The 22,059-nt window shown below is 30.5% G+C and overlaps 2 protein-coding genes across 2 annotated transcripts; one reads left to right on the forward strand and one right to left on the reverse strand.

Moving 5' to 3' along the window:
* Positions 1–932: 932 nt before the first annotated feature.
* On the reverse strand, positions 933–4,094 carry LOC126676742 (BTB/POZ domain-containing protein At5g03250). The gene is made up of 4 exons (XM_050371012.2): positions 3,890–4,094; positions 3,635–3,704; positions 1,795–3,033; positions 933–1,601 (listed from the first exon to the last, which is right to left on the reverse strand). The coding sequence occupies exons 1-4, from the start codon at positions 3,946–3,948 to the stop codon at positions 1,119–1,121; spliced, it is 1,851 nt and encodes a 616-aa protein (XP_050226969.1). The 5' UTR covers positions 3,949–4,094; the 3' UTR covers positions 933–1,118.
* Positions 4,095–16,570: 12,476 nt separating this feature from the next.
* Positions 16,571–19,958, forward strand: LOC126678790 (auxin response factor 18-like). The gene is made up of 4 exons (XM_056105470.1): positions 16,571–18,277; positions 18,547–19,451; positions 19,573–19,630; positions 19,726–19,958. Exons 1-4 carry the CDS (start codon positions 17,141–17,143, stop codon positions 19,738–19,740), a joined length of 2,115 nt encoding a protein of 704 aa, XP_055961445.1. The 5' UTR covers positions 16,571–17,140; the 3' UTR covers positions 19,741–19,958.
* Positions 19,959–22,059: the final 2,101 nt, after the last annotated feature.

Here is a 22,059-nt window from a genome sequence, read left to right on the forward strand (position 1 = left end):
CTCTCTACTTCATAAGCATCTCATTCTATTCTTTTCTTAAACAAACTAGTCTACTATTCCTGAGGTTTCAGTTTACTCTCTCTCTCTCTCTCTCTCTCGTTTATATTATGTTATAAACAATTAGTGGAGTATTTTGGACAGTTCAATTGTTTGACCTGAATCTCGTTAAAATTTTGGTGTTCTTTTTATTATTTATTTATTAGCTAATGCTCAGTCTAGTTAGAGTTATCTATTGTGTAGTTAGTTATATCGTGATAAATTCTGTTTAGGAGGTTGATACGTAAATAATCTGCTTGTTACCCTCTAATCCATCCTGAGAATCTTTTTGGTATAATTATTTAGCACAAATACGTGATTCGCTAGCACAATATTAATTGAGCTTCCGCAACAACAAATTGAAGTAAAACTATTTTAGTAATTTTTAAAACCGGAGTAGATGATGTTTTTTTTTTTTTTTTGATTACAAAGATAGGCCAAGGCCAAGAGATTAAGAATCTCTACACACTCTCGGGAGAGACACGCCAATATTATCCTCCATGATGAGGCTAGCAAGGTCTGCATGAACTCTATCATGAATATCCAATCCTAGATAATGAGTGAAACCAAAGTTTGCCAACCAGTCAGCACAACGATTGCCTTCTCGTAACGTATGTCTGATGCAAACTTTCCAGCTCCTACCCAGAAAGCTCCTTATAGCATTGTAAAGATTGGAGTTCGCATTTAAGCTGTCATCGTTCTTCAGTAAAGTGTCGACTGCTATTTTACTGTCCATTTCCAGAATAACATTTCTGTAACCCCGCTGCCAAGCTATGTCGAGACCATCCAGGTTGTTTTTGAGGAACAGAAGAAACCTCAAAACATGTAATACAAAATGTTATTCCAATTGCTGTCTGGTATTATTATTTTCTCTCATGATCATTGAGGACCGTATATGAACAAATTAAATTAATTAGAAATTAACTCCACTACAATCTTTGCTCCTAAACAAGAAAGTGAATGTTATGATAGCTCTGTCATCTGCAGAAGAAAAGAAAATTCTAAAATGGAATTCAAATAAACAAACAAAGTAAAACACATAATGATAACTTTGATCAAGAAACTAAAAACTGAAACATTTATTAAGCCACATCTCCATTCTCATGATTCTGCAATTTACTGGCAGACACAATCGGGTTCTTCAAATCGCATGATCTTTTCGAATTGCAAGGCGGCATCTTCTGTTTAAAACTAAACCTTTTCGAAAAGATTGTCCATTTCTTTTTCGATTTCATCAGTTTCTGAAGCTCTTCTTTCATGTTCGAACATTCCTTTTCGAGCTCAGAAACACGATCTGTCACGTCATTTTCCTGACAGGCACCATTCTTTTTGGAGAGTCCGATGTTTCCGCTGGGATTCTGGGAGTCAAGATTCTCTGAGACGAAGAACCAACCCGAAACAGAAGTTCGGAGTCGAAGCTGTTCGAAGAAAAGGACTTGGACGATCACTCTGAGAGGTAACCTTTCGTTCTGAGCTGCATGAGTGCTGGCTTCTAATGACAGTTTCTGGCAGTTGATGAGTCTGCAAAGCTGCTCTCTTTCTAAATCTGTAAGCCAAGCGTGTGCCTGGAATGCAAAAAAACATGTATGAATTGAACCCACAAATTCAGACATTGGTAATATATTAATATTTGGGATAATTACTATTTCAGTTCGGTTTGCACGAAAACTTGATTGAGTTTTTTTCATGTTCAGAATCAAACAAAACCAAAAAAACTGATCTTTTTAATAATATCAATTCAGTTAAGGGTTTTAATACCTTGAGATAAACATCAACAGCACGATAAACTCCATCATCGACAGGTCTTGCATAATCAGGTATAGTAGCAGCAATCAGCTCAAATTTGGGCAGCTTCAGATTAACATCAGGTGCTATCTCAGCAAGAAAGCCATCCATCAGACTAGCCACCATCGTCACCGGCGTTAACGCGTCATTACTCCCCCCAAGATACTGACCCTCTTCAACAATACACGGCGAGAAAGGCGTATCTTGCTGTAACGACATGAAATAATCAAGAATCCTCTGAACACAATCTATATCATAAAGTGTCTCAACAGAATATCCCACATTTGGTATCAGAAGATCTGTTAACACAGCTTGGTCTAATTGACCACCGATCCTTTTCTCCAAATTGTCTCGGCTTGACGGACTAGCGTGTAACACCATCGCGGTCCGTAGCAGCCGGAGCAGAAATTTCGGAGAAGTCACCCCTTTCTTGTAAGGAAGTAAATTGACGATTTCTTCAAGAAGATTGCGTTGATCCGCCTCGGAACTATACGAGACAGTTCCGCCAATATGATTGAGATGATTGGAGCTAGCGTTGAAGCTCGATTGCCTATTCATCGAGGGGAGATACTTCTTCGCGTAGTATATAAGAGACGCGGAGATGTTCTCAGGTTTCATTCCTTTCGACTCCAATGCTACAATAAATTGTTTGTACAACGGTAAGTTAAGAAACGAGACATCCTCGTACCACCAATCATCACCAATCTGTTCTGGTTTCGTGGAAACCGCGATTCCGTTCCAAACGACTACATTAGTACTCTCGTTCTGCGAGTTGATGTTATGAAGTTGTCCTGGCGGAGGCAAATTGAACACTATTGGATCCACGCAAGCTTTAATTGCTAAAGAATCGATGCACCTCGACACAATATGAAGTTGTTCTGCATAAATCAGAACTTCTTCGCATGTTTCGAGAGCTTTTAAAGATTCTTCCCATATTCCGAAGACTTCATTCAGAAACGTTTCGCTTTGCATAATCAGATTTCCTTCTCCGTACTCTTCGGTCATCCGAAGGTACTCTGCTGCACATCTTACGCTGACTATGTTCAGGGCTGTGAGCTCTACTTTTACGCCGTAGCAAAATTTGCTTATAAACTCAAATGCTTTAGCACCACCAGGCATATCATCGAGGTTCAGAGAGCGAGCTGAGCCATCAATTTCGGGAAGCTCTTCGATAAGCTTCTCGAGTAGCCCACTTCTCGACAGCAATGGAAACTGCACTCATCAGAAAAATAATTAGAAAGTTATTTTTGCAACAGGGCTATAGTTAGCTCTAACAAAGATTTGTAATTGCTGATTTTATGCTGTAATAAAATCCACCCCTTTCTCTCAAAAAAGAAGATGCTATATTGCGGGTTTAAATTTGAAAGGGTACTCAACTATATGAAAATCACAAAATAGGTATTGAATAATTTTTTATTATAAAATGGGAATCGAACTTAGCGAAACGTTATAAAAAAACTTTCAGACACGTGTTCCACACTGATTGGACGGAAATGGCTAAAAGTCCTTTTTTATAATGTTTCGCTAAGTTTAGTACCCATTTTGTAACGAAATATAATTAAATACCTACTTTAAAACTTTCACACAGTTCAGAGGCCTCCTAAGTTTAATACCCGCTATTGCATAGAAACTCATCAAGTCCTATGGTTTTTCATTTCTTTCAATTTTCGAAAATGCTTCAAAAACTCTGAACATATATAATTGTAAAAACAATAATTTAATTTGACTGTTTCCCGTTTCAATGTATTCCAACATTTCCGTTTCTGTTTCCACACTGCATAGTTAAAAAAAACAATTAAAAGCTAAAATGCACCTTGTGAAGATTGAAAGACATTTCTCCAATCTGAATGGTAATATCAGATTGAAGCCCAGTGCTGCAAAGCCTGCAGATATAAAATTAATTGATTAAAACTCATCAGATAGAGTGAAGAATAACTTTACAAGAACAATTATGAATTCTCAGGAATCAAAAAATTATTTTATTTTTATTTTTTTGAAACATTAAAAAGAAGATCAACAAGATTCATATTGAAAAGAGTAATTAATTACAGAAGATGAGAGATTATACCATGTTTGGCCTTCCCGATGGAAAGCTTCAGATTTGGAGCCGAGCCTCATGAGAGCCATGCATGCAACAAATGTACAATATTTTATAAGAATAAGAACCCTAGAAAAACCATAAACACAAAGGGCAATTAGAATTAATAATGGAATTATTAAAGAGTAAAAAGAAAGAAGAAATTGAGAGATTTTGTCCAAATAGAAAATTGGATCAAATGACATAAAAGTTGTTCAAAGAGAGGTAACGAGTCTATAGCAAGAAAGTATCAAATGAGAGAAAGAATAGGCTCTATTTAGTGTACATGTGTTATTTTTAACCTTTATTTTCTCTTTTTGATTTAGTCACTAATATCACTAATCTCTATCTACATTCTCATTGATTATTGTTTTGTTAGTTTTTTTTAACGTTTACTTTAAATTTTATAAAGTAAACATTACTTTGTTCATTTATGACCGTTTGATAAAAAATTGATCATTTTTATCTAATGGTTAATAAACAAATTATACTTAAAATAAAGTAACTGTAGAATTCCTCTTTCTTGTTTATAAGGAGATTCAAGTCTTAGATATGAAATTGTAAGGTTAGTTTCGTCTAGTTTGATTCTAAATTAATGTACTTTTGATATATAATTAAATACCGAATTATTATATAAAATTAAGATTCAAACTTAAAATTTTAAATTTGGATATATTATTTATCTTAAGAAATATAATTTATAGAGTAAATTACTCTAAAACCCCTCACGTTTGTCATAATTCACAGTTTGGTACGACTTGTTTGAAAATCAAACGATTTGGTACCTCAGTTTTGATTTTGTAAACTTTAATGTCCTTCTGTTAATATAGGTACTAAATCGTTAACGGAATAAAATATGAGGTACCAAATCGTTTGAAAATGAGGTATCAAATCGTTTACATAATTGAAACTGAGGTACCAAATCGTTTAAAAGTAAATTTTAAATTATTAACGAAACTAAGATAAGGGCCTTATAGTTTACAAAATCAAAATTGAGGTACCAAACCGTTTAATTTTCAAATAAGGGATATCAAACTATAAATTATGACAAACATGAGGGGTCTTAGAATAATTTGATCTAATTTACATATTCATAACTATAACCAAGTTGGCATGAATATTTAAAAAAAATTTGATAGTTATTCCGTTAATTTTATAAGTTCACAACTATATATAAGAGGCCAATAAAAAGATAAAATAAATATAATTAGTAAAATAAGATACAATTCTATATGTTATGTTATTTTTATGATAAGTTACTCCATGTTTGAAGATTTCTTTTTATATTTTTAATAATAATATTTGAATTTTTATATAACTTAGATATAAATATGGATCAAATTATCATAAAAAGAAAATTAAAAGACTAAAGTATATTTCATATTTATCAATATGATTTTTTATTTTTTAATTTACTGCTTAAATAGTTGTAAAACTCATAAGATTGACAGATCATACTATCAAAATTAGTTTTCAGATTTTTGTTAATTTGGTCATAATTATATAGATAGATACAAATATTTTATCTTTATATTATTCATATATAAATGCATGAACTTAATTTAATTATCATTATTATTTCTTGTGAAAAACATACAAAGTTTTATATATGATAAGAAAAGATAGAGAAGGGATTGCATCTTATATTATTAAATATATAGCTTTGAGAAGAAATGGTGTCATGTTATTAATCTAAACTATCAAATATTTAAACTTTTTATTTTAGTTAATTAAATACATAGAATTCTTATTAATTCTTAATTTTTTTAGAAAATAAATTAATTTTTATTTTCTAAATTATTAATTTTTTAACAACATATTACAAATTTATTTTAACTATAAATACTTTTATTAATTTTTTTTAAACTACTCAACTATTATTTAAGTTTTAAAATTCCAATTTGAAAATTAAAATTATTAAAATAAGATTATATAAATATTTATTGTTGCAAAATAATATGTTATTTTTTATTACTTTTAAAACAAATTTATAAAATTTACCACTACAAAAAAAATGTGTTATTATTTTCATAAACTTATATATTCTCTTATATTTGTGCAACTTAATTAGAACAAAACTACCAATGTGAACAAAAAGACTTAGGCAGCCAACCACATAGTCAATTATGAATTCATATTGTATGAAACAAAATAATTTTAATTCAATACAATCATTCAAAATGACTAAAGCAATTTAATAAATAATAGTAGAAATGGATATATAGTATTATTTTCAGAAAACTATGTTTAGTATGATATTAAGATTAGATGAGCAGTTATATAATATATATAAAATAAAAGTGTTTTTTTTTATCGAAATATAAAATAAAAGTGTCAACATCTCTATTGTAGCATTTTCCATAATACCTTTACATTGTTGTCTTGTAGCTGTCAAGCTAGCGTGTGTGAGGCACTTACAAATTCATCAGTCCGCTCCTTTTTCTTTAATTTCTACCCATAATATTTATCGATTTTAGCTCTTTCACATAGCTTAAAATAATAAACATGTCTTATATATATATATATATATATATATATATATTTATTTATTTAAAAAATTATAGTAAAAATTACTACTTTTTTGATGAATTATCATTTTAATTTAATCAGTGTTTTTAGTCTCATTAAATTATTTATCAACAAAATAAATTTTAAAAATATTAATAAACCATCTCATGATATTATAAAATAATAGTATTACAAAAAAAATTATCTCAAAAAAATTCAGAGAGTAAATTTTTCATTGAAAAAAAATAAGAAAATTTAATTTATAGCTAGTTATTTTTTAGACCAAATTATTTCAGTTTTATAATCATTACATGTAACTTTATAATGTTAATCCCGTACTCTTATACCACAGTGGTAATAGCTCAGATATCTTAGTAGGAGGTCTCGTGTTCGAGTCTCACTCCCCCCTTCCTAATTATTAAAAAAACTTTATAATGTTAAATTAATTATTTATAGCTATCTAATTAGAAGAACAGATACAATTTAGAAAGAATTATTATCACTATCTAAAATAATATTAAAACATACAGAAAAATAGTTTCAACCTGTTATGATTTATTTTTTAATTGTATTGAAAATTCTTAAAGAAAATGTAACAGCAAGTGAAATTGAAAGGGTGTTGAATAGTTGTTAATGATTCAAAATAATTACAATTAAAGTTTATTTAGCAAAGATTCAAGCATAGTAGAATGGAATAAAAGATATGGTTTAGAGTGATCTAAAATAAACATTTCACCTATGTCCATTTTTTTAAAATCGAAGTTGTAAGTTCAAATTTATTTAGGCTAAATCCAAATTACAAGAGTTCTTCGGTAGTTTAAATTTTTAACCAACATAATGATTTTCATTTTTAAAAGCCGACTCAAAAATCAATAACAACAGAAATTTCACACAAAAATTGAAAATGTAAGATTAAAATGTTCAAGTAATTAACCCTTATACATATGAAATAGTAAGATATATAGCCTCAAAAACAATCTTCTCACTTTCTATTGGTGTAAGAGATTAAGGAATAAAGTCAATTTACCGTGAAATATCATTTTTGGCCAACTCTCGCCATACTAAATGCTTGTTTATGTATAATTTTGCTTGATGAAAAAATGTTTGTTTATGCATTTGCATTTGCAACCTTTACAATGAACTTCAATGGGACTTGTTTTGTGCTCGCAAGATAAAGGTTTTCACCCGCGAACTCTTCACGTCGAAGGTTTAATTAGTCATCTAGCTCTCACAAACTTGTCGTAACAGTCTAATTCATCTATATTTTGTGATATCGATTTACTTTCACATAAGTCTTTTGTTTCTAATTAAATTCAAAACTCAATTCGCTAGTTAAATTTACGTGTTCCATTTGATTAATGCTTCACATTAGTCGTATGACTCCTATATATTTATATAAAAAAATAAAATACTTTTAGTTGGTCATTGTAATTAAAATTAATAAAGTTAAAGTCCAACTAAGAATTTATTGAAAGGCAACCACAGTAATTGAGCAATCATTTTCATGATAAGAGCTGCAAATGTTGTTTGAATTTAAGGATGGACATATTTCTATCCAACAAAACAAAAATTAGGGAACACAAACCCTAGAAAATGAAAAAGTAATAAAGATTATAAGTTACTATATGATATGTCTGGTCGTTACTTCACTTGTAGGTGGTGGGCATGGATGGAATGGTCTGGTCTACACAGTGTGCGAGCAATGTCAAGGAAGGAGACAAAGGCCAACACCCAGAAATTATAGTGGGTCATATATATAATATATATATATATTCGATTAAAAATTGATTTATTTGTTTATAAGGTGTATTGATGATTACTAAGAGGAAATGTAGTAGGCTCCATGGATGTATATTCAGTTTCAACCGAATTGAATCGAATCAAATTAATGTTTTATTATTTAATCAAATCGAATTAAAATTATTAAAATATAATTTTTTTTTAAAATTAGTTTGAATTAAACTAGTCAATCTGATTTGATTTACATTAGAATTTAATTGAATCTTTTTATATTTAAGATCTAATTGAAAAATTAATTTTTTTTATAATATCAAATCGGATTAAACGGAATTTTTCGATTTAACTCGTTTTTTTTTTAATTTCTTTATGTTTTGACAGAACCCTAGTAGTGGGCTCAGTGACACGTTTTGGTTAGTTGTTTGTTCTCTAACCACTCTCATCTTTGTTGGAGAATGGTAGGGTCTTTTTGGTGGCTAATGTTCTTGTTCGCAAGTCTCTTTCTTTCTCCTCTTCCTCAACAATACCTCCTTTTTTATATTATGTTGATGGGAAAACATCAACTCAATTTGCATTAATAATACGCTCTGCAATTTATAATTTGTATGTTCATCAAATAATTTTACTTTCATAATCTCAAATTCCTTATTAATTTTAAAAATATTAAGTTGAATATAGTGAACGTGACTCAATTCATGCTGAAATTATTTTCAATATTGCAAAGTCTCCCATTTAAATTCTAATCTATACTCTAGAACTTATTACATATGAATTATTATTTGAAAAGAACACTCACATTTGAAAAATATCTCATGACAATTTTATGTTCGTTATCAATGTGAATGATATTCTTTTTCATGGAAAAAGAAAGTTAAACCAATAGGATAAAATAATTTTCCTATTTTTCAATGATTTCTTAGCGATGACCAACTAGACATGACATGATAATAAGCCGAGTTTGAGTAGATTCAGATCGGGCCTAATCCTATTTGACATCTTTTTATAAAAGTTCAACTCAAACGTAATTTTTATTAGCTAAATATGATTAATAGTCGGTCCAATCAGATTTAAGTTTTTTTATATATAAGTTCAATTTTAAAGACATAATTTTATTAGCTAAATTTGATTTATGAATTGCATTTATGTGAGTTTGAATCGACTTTTTTGAAAAAAAAACTATATAAAATGTTAACTAAAAACAAAAGTATAAATTCATATCGATAATAAACCGAGTCTAATGTTGATTCAAATTCAAAGCCAACTTGGTAATAAAATAAGTATTTCAATTTGGTTCAATACAAACCGGTCTGGGTGGGTCGAACAAATACCCAACCAATTGAGCATTGGTTATTGAGCAGCTGAAGCATTATAAAGCTAGTAGAATTAGGTTGGTCCAAAGAGTGAGTATGGAACCTTCCTTCTAGTGTGAGACTAATTAGAGTTGTAGTTGAAGCACCCAACGAAGAATCTTTCATAATCTCTATATTATTAATTTTCAACATGTGGAAAACCATATAATTATAGGGTTTCTCCGTTCCAAGATTCAAGTTTAAAATCTAATCAATCTATTTAAAGATCTTTCTATTTTATTAATTTTTAAACACTCAATTATTGAGTAAAAAATATGCATAAATAAAGATATGTGTGTTCTAATAACACAGTCTACTCGTCACTATAACCTTTAATAATTACGGGTTCGGAATGAGCAGCTGCGTATATTCAGATACTTAATTTGCTGTTTTAATTGTTGCAACTTTAATAAACAATTTGTATTGCAACTTCTTGCTTTTAATATATTCATATCCAAATGTCAATTAAGTGATTGAGTTTTAATGGAAAAATCAAATGGCAAAAACATTTCATGTGCCAACATTATTGCACTTGTTTTGCACCACTTTTTTAAAATATGTTTTGTGTCACCAAAAACTTCTTTCAATTGTTAGTGCTAGTTTTTATAAATTTAAGTTTATTTGGAAATGCCTCTATAACTCTCCATGTATTGCAACAGGATGGTATTTTACAGTGGCGAAATCAGAATTTTTTTTGAACTTCAGAGACCATGTGATATTTATATGTTGAGCGTGTTAGAGATTTAACCTCGAGTTTTTGACGATTTAGATTAATTATCGAACAACAATGATGATTTTAAAAGGATTCAAGAGATGTTAATGAGTTATTGTTGGTGAAAATACGCAAGCGTAGGTATGCCAACTTGTAATACAGACTGTAAAGTCCGGATATCGTACCCACAGAAAAAGCTTCTAAAGACAACCAGTTAGGAGACTCGATTTGAATAGCCAAAAAGATATTTGAATGTTGTTATTAAACTAAATAAATTGAAATAATAATTATGGATAAAATTAACTAAAGTTGTAATGAAAATAAGGTTTTAACAATAATGGGAAGAAAAAGGATTATTAATTTTCATTATGCTGTTTAATCAGATTGAAATATGGATTTGGTTGTTCTACTAAGATTCAGGCTAATCGTAAGCACCTAAAATTCTCTCTCGGGCAATTGCAGGCAAAAACAGATAACAAACTACTAACATGCTAATTACTCACTCTCGGACAATGATTAACCTAAATTACTAATCAATTAAGGTTTATGAAGTAAACCTTAAGAACACGTACTCGTCAATTCACTCTCGCGCAATTAACTCCTACGTTCTTAATTATGTTGGTCTATTCCAGTTTTACTCTCTCGAGCTAAAACCAAAACACAGGATAATGAATAAATTGGCCAAATAAATTCAAGATTTAAGAACAATAATTAAAACACAGTAAGAACAAAAACCCACAAATCCAATTTGTTTAAACAAACATAAATCCCATTAATAATCCCCAATGAAGGGTTTAGCTACACATATTCAAATAAAGTTCAACAATAATGTAATAAGAATTCATGGCTGAATAAGAAACAATAAAATTAATCTCTTAATAGTTATCGTACCTTAATCGAGAATAATCCCAAAACAATAATGTAGAAAATCCAGAATACAAGCTAAAATGATGAACGGATATCAAAAACTAAGCTAAACTAATGTAATAACTAATGTCTAATGTGGCGAACTAAGCGAACCCTTCCTTCAATGTCTTAATGCGGTATTTATATGTCTTTTAACTCAGAGAATGACTTTAGGTCGAGTTTAAGTGAAAACCCAGAAGTGCCCTTGAGTTTGGTGGTGTTTGGCAATGTTCCGGGGCATTTTTGTCCAAAACAGGTCGCAAGAACCCTCAAGTGCACGTTCGTGCACTTTGGTGCACGTTCGTGGACATTTTGTTGATTCTGGGAGTGCACGTTCGTGCTCCATAGGTACACGTTCGTGCACCCCAACATTTAGCCAATTTTTCACTTTTTTCTTCAGTTTCGCCTTCAATTTCCCTTCGGTCAAAGTACACGTTTGTGCACTTTATGTTACACGTTCGTGCACTTTTTCTGCTGCACAACTGTCAACTTCAAAAGGTCATAACTCGGTGTATAAACGTCGGAATGAGTCGATTCTTGATTCTATGAAAAGTTTAGGATGTCTACATTATTTCTTGTGAAGAACATAAAGTCGATTGAAGTCTCTACATATTCCAAAATCTTCAATTAATGCAGAAGGGTCAAATTCACAAGTAGGAAATTGTGCTCTCGGCGTCTATTTTCATCGGATCTTCACACAACTCTCCTCTAAACTTCAATTATGATCTCAATGGCTTCCAAATAGCTTGAATATCATGAAAAACTCCCACATTATGCCTGAAATGCTCATACACAAAAATGAGTACAAAGAAGCTCAAAATCAACGTCAAATGCACATATATGACATATAAAACACATAGAATATAGGAGTATTTCTACTCCTATCAGTTATAAAACTATCTACGGATAAAATGCTGAAATTGAAGATGACTTTTATCATTGAAATTGAAATTGAAATAAACGAATTTGCATTAAAAAAAATTAAAAACTATAGTTTGTTGAATTCTAAAAATTGTAAAAATTGCTAGTTTTTTTGGGAGTTTTTGTATTGTGTTTTTGGTTGATTTGTTCAGGCTCTTTTTTTTTGCGTTTAAACTCGATTTTTAAAAACTGTTGTGCCAACTTCAGTTTTCAACTTTCACATTTTTTTCCTCCAGTTTTAAGAGTTGTCGCTTTAATGAAAACTACTATTTTGACAAAACTATAGTTGAAAGAATAAAAGTTCTATTTGTATTAGCACTCTATTTGTGGAGTATTTATTTGAATGATAATTTTGTTGTCATTGAGTAATTAGAAAGTATAATCCTATTTGAACTGATACTCCTAATGCTATAAGGAAAATTTATACCCTATATATACTATATTTTATTCATCTTTTAAAATTAGTACCACAAGAAGCAAGAAGTGGACAAACAATATTAATCAAATATCGATATGAATAAGGGGGAAATGGATTGTGTAATTGAGGAATATATGTTAATCCTAATCATTTTTTAGGATTATTTTTTATAAAGAGTTAAAACTTTATGGACTTTTTTTTCTAAAGTATTTACTAGTGATATTATGTGCTTGGTGATTCTCCACAAATTTTGTACTTCTTTTAATAACTTGTGGATGGCTCGATTATTTCGCTCGTGGATATAAGCGTTATTGTTAAAGCATGTAAATCTTTTATGTTATTTGTTTATTTTTACTAAATTGGTGTTCGTTTGATCAAATTCATAATTAAATAGCTACTTAATGTTTTAATTCCGCTGTGCATATCAATCCGGTCAAAATTTGTGACAACAATTGGTACCAGATCTTCAACAATTGGTATCAATTTTACAACACTATCGAGACGTGCTTAATTAACACTTTCTTCTGGACTTTTGAACTTCTAACTTTTGGAGCTTCTAGATTTTTTAGATTTGCTAGACTTCTGAAATTTATAATTTAATATAAACAATGTCTTTATATATGAATGACTTTATAAATAAAGCAATTTATACATAGTTTTTCTTAACTAAAATTAAACATAACTTGCAAACCCTTAATGTCGTTCTATTACTTTCATCTTCTTTAACAGCTACAGCCACTCAAACAAATTAAAAAAAAAATGAAAAGAAAATGCTCGTTATTCATACTAAGCTGGCATAATAAAGTAAATTTTTGTGTTCAATTTCGATTTGTGTTACGGACCTACGATGTGATTTAGTAAAATGTATAGATCAGATCACACAAATGTATTAATTACTTGATTAATAATTTCTACTTATTAGTTAATAGTTATATCAGTGACCATACTATAGCATACATAAACTTTATTTTGATAGGCAATAAAGTTGAATTAATTAGATGATAATCATGTATTTAGGACTTCCTCATTTCTTTTTGTTTCTGTTGCTAAGTAACTACGAGAAAGTGATCTGAAAATCAAATATTTACTTAAGTAATCAAAATAAGTGATTTACATAAATTAAAATAATTAAGTATTTCTGCATACTTTTTCATACTGTCGATCTAAGAACAATATTCTTGAAGTATCTATTTTTAGAGATAAATATATTGTGACTCCGGTGGCAGAGCTATGCATTTTACTCATGGAATGCAATTTTATTTGGCTGAAAAATGTATTATTTATATTTTCAGTTTTTTTGTCAAACTGTGTATCATTTGGCAATTTTTATTTTTTAGACTAAACGATATATTGTTTGGCTTCTTTCTTCCTTTTTTTTCAAATTATTAGGTTAAACAACAAGTCGTTTGATATAAAAAAAGTGGGCTTTTTTAAAATTAAAAATATCAATTGTGTTAATTAATTTATACAATCCATCAACTATATGTTACATAGCGCATATTTTTATTGATGGTAATAATAGTAGCAAAAAACAAGAAAAGGGATATCTTATGTAGCTAAGGGATTTCTGTTATTTATTTTTTACAATTTATATTTTGAAAAATTAATAATTTAAAAGTTTTTTTAAAAATTGTTAAATGTTTTTTAAATAACTAAGAGGCTGATTTGCACATTTTGCCAAAAAAAACAGTTCAAAGGTTCCGTTTTAATTTTTAGGTTAATGGCGTCAAAAAGCTAAAATATATTTTGACTTTGTAAAAATTTATTTAAACTTTTCAAAATTGTAAATATATACAAATTTAGTCCATTAAATTTAAAAAAATTCAAAATTTTTAAAACTGATTTAGCTTTTTTTAAAATAATTTATCAAAACCATGTATCATCTCAATTGGCAACTCGTTTTTTTTTATTATTATTTTTTAAAAAGACATATTGAATTGTCGCATAAGTATAATCAAGTCAATTTTGTTAAATTGCATAATAAGCGAATTGGTGATCAAATATGGATGGTTTATAACTTTTGAAAGATTAGATTAATTTCTAAAAGTTTGAAAAGTTTAACCTTTTAAAATTTTTTTAGAAACAAAATTGCTTTATTAATCAGCCAATAGAGTTAATGAGTTCATTAAACGAAAACGGAACTTCGCCGGTAAATAAACAATCACGACCAGAAAATATACCCCATTAAGCGAGGGCATGGACAATTGGGTTACAGACTCTACTAATAATATGATGAAAGTAATTATAAGAACGATCTTCAACTAACACCAAACAATCATCGACAACATTCCCGACTGGATCGATATCCTCTTCAGGATTCTAAAGTCTTTATAACACATGCATAATCAGATTCAACAAGCAAAACTGAACATGTGATGGAAAAAGACATTTGCAAACCAAACCGAGTTACAATAGCTTCTGCAATCTCGACATCCACGACACTATGAAGGAAGGAGAATTTGCTACTGATGATTGAGCCAGAAGAATCTCTAATGACTGCACTAACAGTTGTAAACTCTTAGCGGGCTGAACTCAAGCATCAGTATTCGGTTTAAGAGCAAGCAGAAGAGGATCTTTCCAAGCTAGAGTTGTGACATTTCTTATGTGTCCTCGGAGACGAGAAGACTGCTGGAGCATTCCAGGAATGCACCTAAACATCAGAAAAATCGGCATCCTTTTGTTCTCAAAAACAATGTTTGTTTACTAAAACGATCAATTGGTCTTTGAATGAGTCCGATTTAGAAAATATTATAAACAGAATATCTATTCATAATAATTCAGATTTATGCACAATCAATATATTCATGAAAAAAAATAAGTCTCGTATAAGGTAAACTCAAAAACTTTACAAAAAGAGAAAAAATATACACAAAAGAAAAAAAAAGTATAAATATATTTAAAATTTGTGATTATTAAATTAAAATAATCTTGATAATTAAATAGATAAATAAAAAAAGCACAACTACCAATCTGTGATGGGTCAAAATATAAACTTCGATCTAGAAACACAAAAGAGAAGATAAGTGAGAAAAGAGGTTAGGGTTTCTAAATAATAGCTTAAGAAAATTTGGTTAGAAAATTTGAGGGAAAATGTTTAATCAAATAATATTGAGAGATGATGGGCTTGTTTAAGTTAGGTCAAAAGATCATGAAATATGACTGGAACATTCATTTATTAAAACCCTAGTTGACTTAAAACACAAGTCACTTTAACTAAGGTTAGCAGATCTGACTTAATTTTGCCTTTGCTACAGTCCACACACACTCCAATTTTCATAAAACCCTCTCTCAGCATTTTGATTTTTAGTCCTAAAATAAAGCCATAAACAAACAAACAAACAATTTTTATTTCTTTTCTTATTGAAATCTTAATTAATAATACAAACAAAACCACTCAAAACAAAATATTATCCCGTAAAATAATGAGAAAGAATTAAACAAACATATATTTTAACAAAACTTACATCATACACAGTCTATCACTCACCCATCAACATACCAAACAGCTATTACAAATTACAGAGATAAAATTTTAAGGCATAAAAATATTCAAATTTTTTAAATTTTAGCTTTCCATTTTTATTTTGAAAAACATTTTTAAAATTCTGACTCTTTTTATTCATAATTTTTTTATAAAGTCTCCCAATGAATTGTCTGAATCGGAAAGTTGTTAAACCGGTTGAACCATAAAAACTAACTAATTTTAAAAATTTAATCAAAATAGATACATTTTCCAAAAAAAATATTTATTAAATTTAATTATATTTCTTACTATAATAAGATTATTTATTAAATATTAACCACCGGTTCAACCGGTTAAATTTAAATTAGTAGTTACACGAATTCTATCACCAATCCGAATTTTAAAACATTGATAATAATACTCAAAAAACAAATAAATATTAGAAAAAGAAATAGACAGGGTCTTTAAAGATCTTTGTTGTTATGCTGGCTATACAAGATACAGATTTCTTACTTCAGATCCGAAGAAAATGCTAAGAAACCATAAAAAACAAATATCACGTTAAAAATATAAATTTATATTTTACAAATATAAAAATATAAATATTGGTTTTAAAATTAAATTATAAAAATAACTATAAAGTAGAAAGTGAAAAAAGTGAAGGTAGTGTTGTGTTTGTGTATGGCATTTGAAGTCTTTGCATGATCCAAAAAGCTTCAGTCTTTTTCTCTCTCTATCTCCATCTCTTTGCTGATGCTTTTTTTTTATCTGCTTCTTTGTCGGCCATCAGTTTCTTGTTTCATTTGATTGAATCTTTTTCCCTGTTATTTTTCAACATTCATCACCACCAATTCTCAGTCTTTTTCCTTTTCTTGGATTCTCTTGTCTTCTATTCTTGAACTTGAGTGAACTGTGTAATTCTTGGTTTTAGTCTCCAATTTTGTTCAAAAGAACAAGAATTTGATTAAGGGTGTTCAGTTTTCTGGTTTATAATTCTAATTTGTTTGTATCTTTTAATGAAAAGATACAATTTATCAGAAACGTGGCAAACAAAGATTCCCCAATTTCAGCAACCTCTGTTCTTGATCATCTTCATCAAATAAGGTACCAACACCACCTCTGCTTAATTGATCATATAAATTGATTGTATTGTATACCCACTACTTAAATTGTTTTGATCTATCTGGGTTTTTAAACATAATAAATTTTGAACTTCAATTTGAGTGAAATGATTACATTTATGGAAGCAAAAGAGAGAGTGAAGGATACTGAGAAGTGTTTAGATTCTCAGTTATGGCATGCCTGTGCTGGTGGAATGGTTCAAATGCCGTCCGTTAGTTCAAAAGTTTTTTATTTTCCTCAAGGCCATGCTGAGCATAGCTCTAGCTCAGTGGATTTCAGAAATTTCCCTCGGATGCCTTCTTTTATTCTGTGTAGAGTTTCAGCAATCAAATTCATGGCTGATCCTGAAACTGATGAGGTTTATGCTAAAATTAAGTTGGTTCCAATTAGTAATAAGGACTCTAGTTTTGTTGAGGATGATGAAGAAGAAGGTGTGATTAATGGAGGTGATGAGCGAGTTGAGAATACTAAGCCGGCTTCTTTTGCTAAAACATTGACTCAGTCTGATGCGAACAACGGGGGAGGATTCTCTGTTCCGAGGTACTGCGCGGAGACTATATTTCCGAAGCTGGATTACTCGGCGGATCCGCCTGTACAGACCATTCTTGCTAAGGATGTTCATGGTGAGGTTTGGAAGTTTAGGCATATTTATAGAGGGACGCCTAGGAGGCATCTTTTAACTACTGGATGGAGTACTTTTGTTAATCATAAGAAGCTAGTTGCAGGGGATTCGATTGTGTTTTTAAGAGCGGATAATGGAGATCTTTGTGTTGGGATTCGAAGAGCTAAGAGAGGGATCGGTGGTAGTCCTGAGTCTTCGTGGAATCCCGCCGGTGGGAATTGTGTTGTGCCTTATGGCGGATTTAGTGCTTTTTTTAGCGGAGACGAGAATAAGCTATTGAGAAATGGGAACGGAAATGGAAATGTGAATGGGAATGGAAATGAGACTGTGATAGGGAAAGCGAAAGTGAAGGCGGAATCGGTTGTTGAAGCAGCTACTCTTGCTGCTAACGGACAGCCTTTCGAGGTGGTTTATTATCCTCGAGCTAGTACGCCCGAGTTCTGTGTTAAGGCTTCTATGATGAAATCTGCATTGCAGATCCGATGGTGTTCGGGTTTGAGGTTTAAAATGGCCTTTGAAACTGAAGACTCGTCGCGGATTAGTTGGTTTATGGGAACTATTTCTTCTGTTCAAGTTGCCGATCCTGTTCGTTGGCCGGATTCGCCATGGAGGCTCCTTCAGGTAACCTCTTTGAAGATGTTTCTTAAGAATCATGTTAATTGTCTGAACATAATATTAGTTTTAGAAGCAAATTTTAATATTTGTTTTCTGTTCTGTTTTGTTCATTGAAATTAAACAGTAAATATCCTCTGTTTATGCCAATTGGAATTTAGTGTATAGAAAAAACATAGGGTGCATAAAAATAGATGGATAAATGAGTGATTGTTGTAAAAAAGGGTTTAAACCAGAATTTAGTCAATTTATGTTCCAACCACGCTACTTATGTGCAGGTTTCTTGGGATGAGCCTGATTTGCTTCAAAATGTGAAGCGTGTTAGCCCATGGCTAGTCGAATTGGTATCGAATATGCCCGCTATACATCTTTCCCCTTTTTCACCACCGCGGAAGAAGTTGAGACTACAACAACACCCCGATTTTCCGCTTGACAGCCAATTTCCGTTTCCAACGTTTTCCAGCAACCTCCTTGGGCCCAGCAGCCCTTATGGTTGTCTATCGGACAACAATCCTGCTGGCATGCAGGGAGCCAGGCACGCTCATTATGGTGTATCTTTGTCAGATCTCCACCTCAATAAACTGCAGACAGGTCTATTTTCGGCTGGTTTTCCGCCACTATTTGATAATTCTGCTGCGCACGCTAGATCCTCATATGGTGCTGTAATTCAAAAGCCCAGCATGAGCGAAAGCGTGTCTTGTGTGCTATCAATGTCACATTCTACCCGGAGTCTAGAGAAACATGATAATGTGAAGACACCACAGCTCGTTCTTTTCGGTCAACCAATACTCACCGAGCAGCAAATCTCCCTTAGCTGCTCTGGAGATACAGTATCGCCAGTTCGCACTGGAAATAGTTCGTCTGAAGGGAATTTGGATAAGACGACAAATATTTCTGACGGTTCTGGGTCTGGTGGTCTTCGTCAACAAGGCCTGCCAGAGCGCTTATCCTGCGAAAGTCTGCACCGAGAAATGGAGCCCTCTTCAGAGACTGGTCATTGCAAAGTCTTCATGGAATCAGAGGATGTAGGTCGAACTCTAGACCTATCATTGCTCAATTCTTATGATGAATTGCACAGAAAACTCGCAGACATGTTCGGGGTAGTAAATTCCGAGACGTTTAACAATGTGCTATATCGCGACATCACTGGCATTGTCAAACACATCGGCGACGAACCATTCAGGTGCGTGTCTTTGATCTCACAACTCGGAAAACAATGACTTCCCATATGAGTATTTAGTTTCACGGCGAGCTATTATTCAAATTCACCCACGAATGACTCATTGTTAATTTATTTCTTGCAGTGAGTTTGTGAAAACGGCTAGGAGATTGACAATTATATCTGATTCGAGCAGTGACAATGTAGGATTGTAAAGGAAGTTTAGTTTCAAATTGTACAGCTGGTTGATCAAGTCTTCCTTTCCATGGCTGACATTTTACTCTTCTTCAACTTGTAGGAGGAGCTGCTTTAAACCAATTTTTAAGGTTTTCTAATTTAAATTTTCGTCGAGGATTCTTATTTTTCAGTTTATCAGAGACGGAATAGTTTGATCTGAAAATTTTCCTTTCTATATCATAACTCATTCACAGCATTTTGTTGGTTAAGTTCCTTTTGCATATTATAAGTAGGCAAGTCCTACAAGTATTTTTGCGAGACACTCTTTTGTAACAAAGTATTTTCTTTTTAATCTTTTTGGGTATTGAAGTCTAATGATAATAGAAAATTTTAGCTTAGAATTTTCCCACTGAATTATAATGTCTATTATTATGTGTGATCTATTTATGTCTCCGTTACTAAACTGTGTCGGTGCGATTTGTAACAAAAGAAAATTATTCTTAAATATTTGGATATTGAAGCCTAATGGTAAGTAAATTTTAGCTTAAAACTCTCGGATTGAATTATAATGTCTCTGTTACTAAATTATGCATGCGTACTATAATAATGTGTTCGTTTTTAAACTATGCGGGAGGTGCGATATATAAATTGTTTTTTCTTTTAGGTATTGTAAAAAAAATTGAAGATTTTTTTAGATAGAATATACATCACATTTGAAATTCAAACTCTATTTTTCTCCAATAAATCCAAAACATAATCAAGAACTTGAAGAAAACATGTATCAAAAATCAAAGTCAATTTGGTTGCTATCCTTGTCACAATTTTGTTGGGAAGTTTGGAATCATTCTCTCAAATGTCATCATTTTTAAGAAAAACAGGCAGCAAAAATTTTCTCCAAAAGACAATTATTTTATTTAAATTCTAGAGTAGGCTAAGAATTGACTGATTTAAAGTAAAAAAATAAAAACAGGTAGTTAAAGGTCTAATCAAAGGTTACCTACAACAATACAAAAAGATTAAGTTGACTAATTACATACTTACACACTAATGGGTTATCAGGAATGAGAAACAAAACATCAAATGTTTCACACCACAACACATTCCTAAGCTAATTGCATAATGCCACATGTTATGACCAGTTGTTTTAATTAATTAAAAATAATATTTTAGCCAAGTGTTTTAGAGGCAGAAAAACGTGAATCAGCACATGACATTATGCTATTGACTAAGAATTTTTATTCATGTTGTTTCTAGATGAACAATCCAGCAAAAACAAATTAGATAAAGCATATTCTATAGCAATATTTTTCGATTGAATTTCTTTTCATAGGTAAATTCTGCATGAGTTTTTATAAGGTTAGGGGTTACTAAACTTTGATCTAATTTTAAAAATGTATTCAGATTTTTTTTTAAAATTATAAAATTTTAATTTGTTAATCATCAATTGATAGTTATTTAAGAAAAATTTACCAAAAAACTAATACGCAGCCGAAATAAGAATGTCATATGGCAAATATCAGTGGGCATTATATTAGTTAAGAGATAATGTGGTTCATATTCGGTTCCACGTCAATTTTTTTGGTCAGATTTTATTAATATCAGCCAATTATCAACAGATCAAAGTTCGGTAATTTAAAAAAAAATCTCGAGTGCTCATTTTAAAAATTAGATCAAAGTTCAATAACCTCCAATATTTTTAATGCCTTCTTTTACATTTAAGAACTAATATAATTAGGGGTTAACGAAGGACCAATTTTATTAAGAGCTGGCAAATTAATTAAATTATTTTATTTTTATATTCAAACCTACCAAATTATTAATTTCAACTAAAAAAAATTTAGCTAAATTAATAAAATTTTGAAAATGCAAAACCAATTTGGATGAATTAGTCGATTAGTTTTATTAATTCTGTTAAATTTGTAAACATAAATAAAAATAAATTTAATATTTGATTAACTAAAATTTTAAATTATTTAATTGTAATTGAACAAAGAAAATTTACTAATCGAACCAAATTAATTAAAAATTTACAATTAAATTCAGTCAAAATGTATCGTTCAATTCGGTTAACTGATTATTTGGTCTCCCAAATTATAATGATACAATTAGTTACAAGAAAATTATCAAAAGAATAAGATTTTTTTTGTTTTTAATACAAATGATTTATTAACTAATGATTAAATTTGTATGGTTATAATAGTCTTTATTTTTATATTTTAGGATAAAAAAAACACTTTTTATGTATACTATATTAGTTAATGGGCAAGTAAATAAAAATGAAGGGAGTATATATTATTGTTTTTAAACTACAATATATTTATGGTGGCTTAAGTAGAAATTTATTCATAGAACTAAACCCTAATAGTAGTATTAATGAAATGCAAATGTTTGGCGCACGTGAGAGGTGTCGAGGAGTAGGGTAGGGACCCATATGGCTTTGCTGAATTTGGTAGTA

The sequence above is a fragment of the Mercurialis annua genome, linkage group LG4, assembly GCF_937616625.2.
Source record: "Mercurialis annua linkage group LG4, ddMerAnnu1.2, whole genome shotgun sequence".
Classification (NCBI taxonomy): Eukaryota; Viridiplantae; Streptophyta; class Magnoliopsida; order Malpighiales; family Euphorbiaceae; genus Mercurialis; species Mercurialis annua.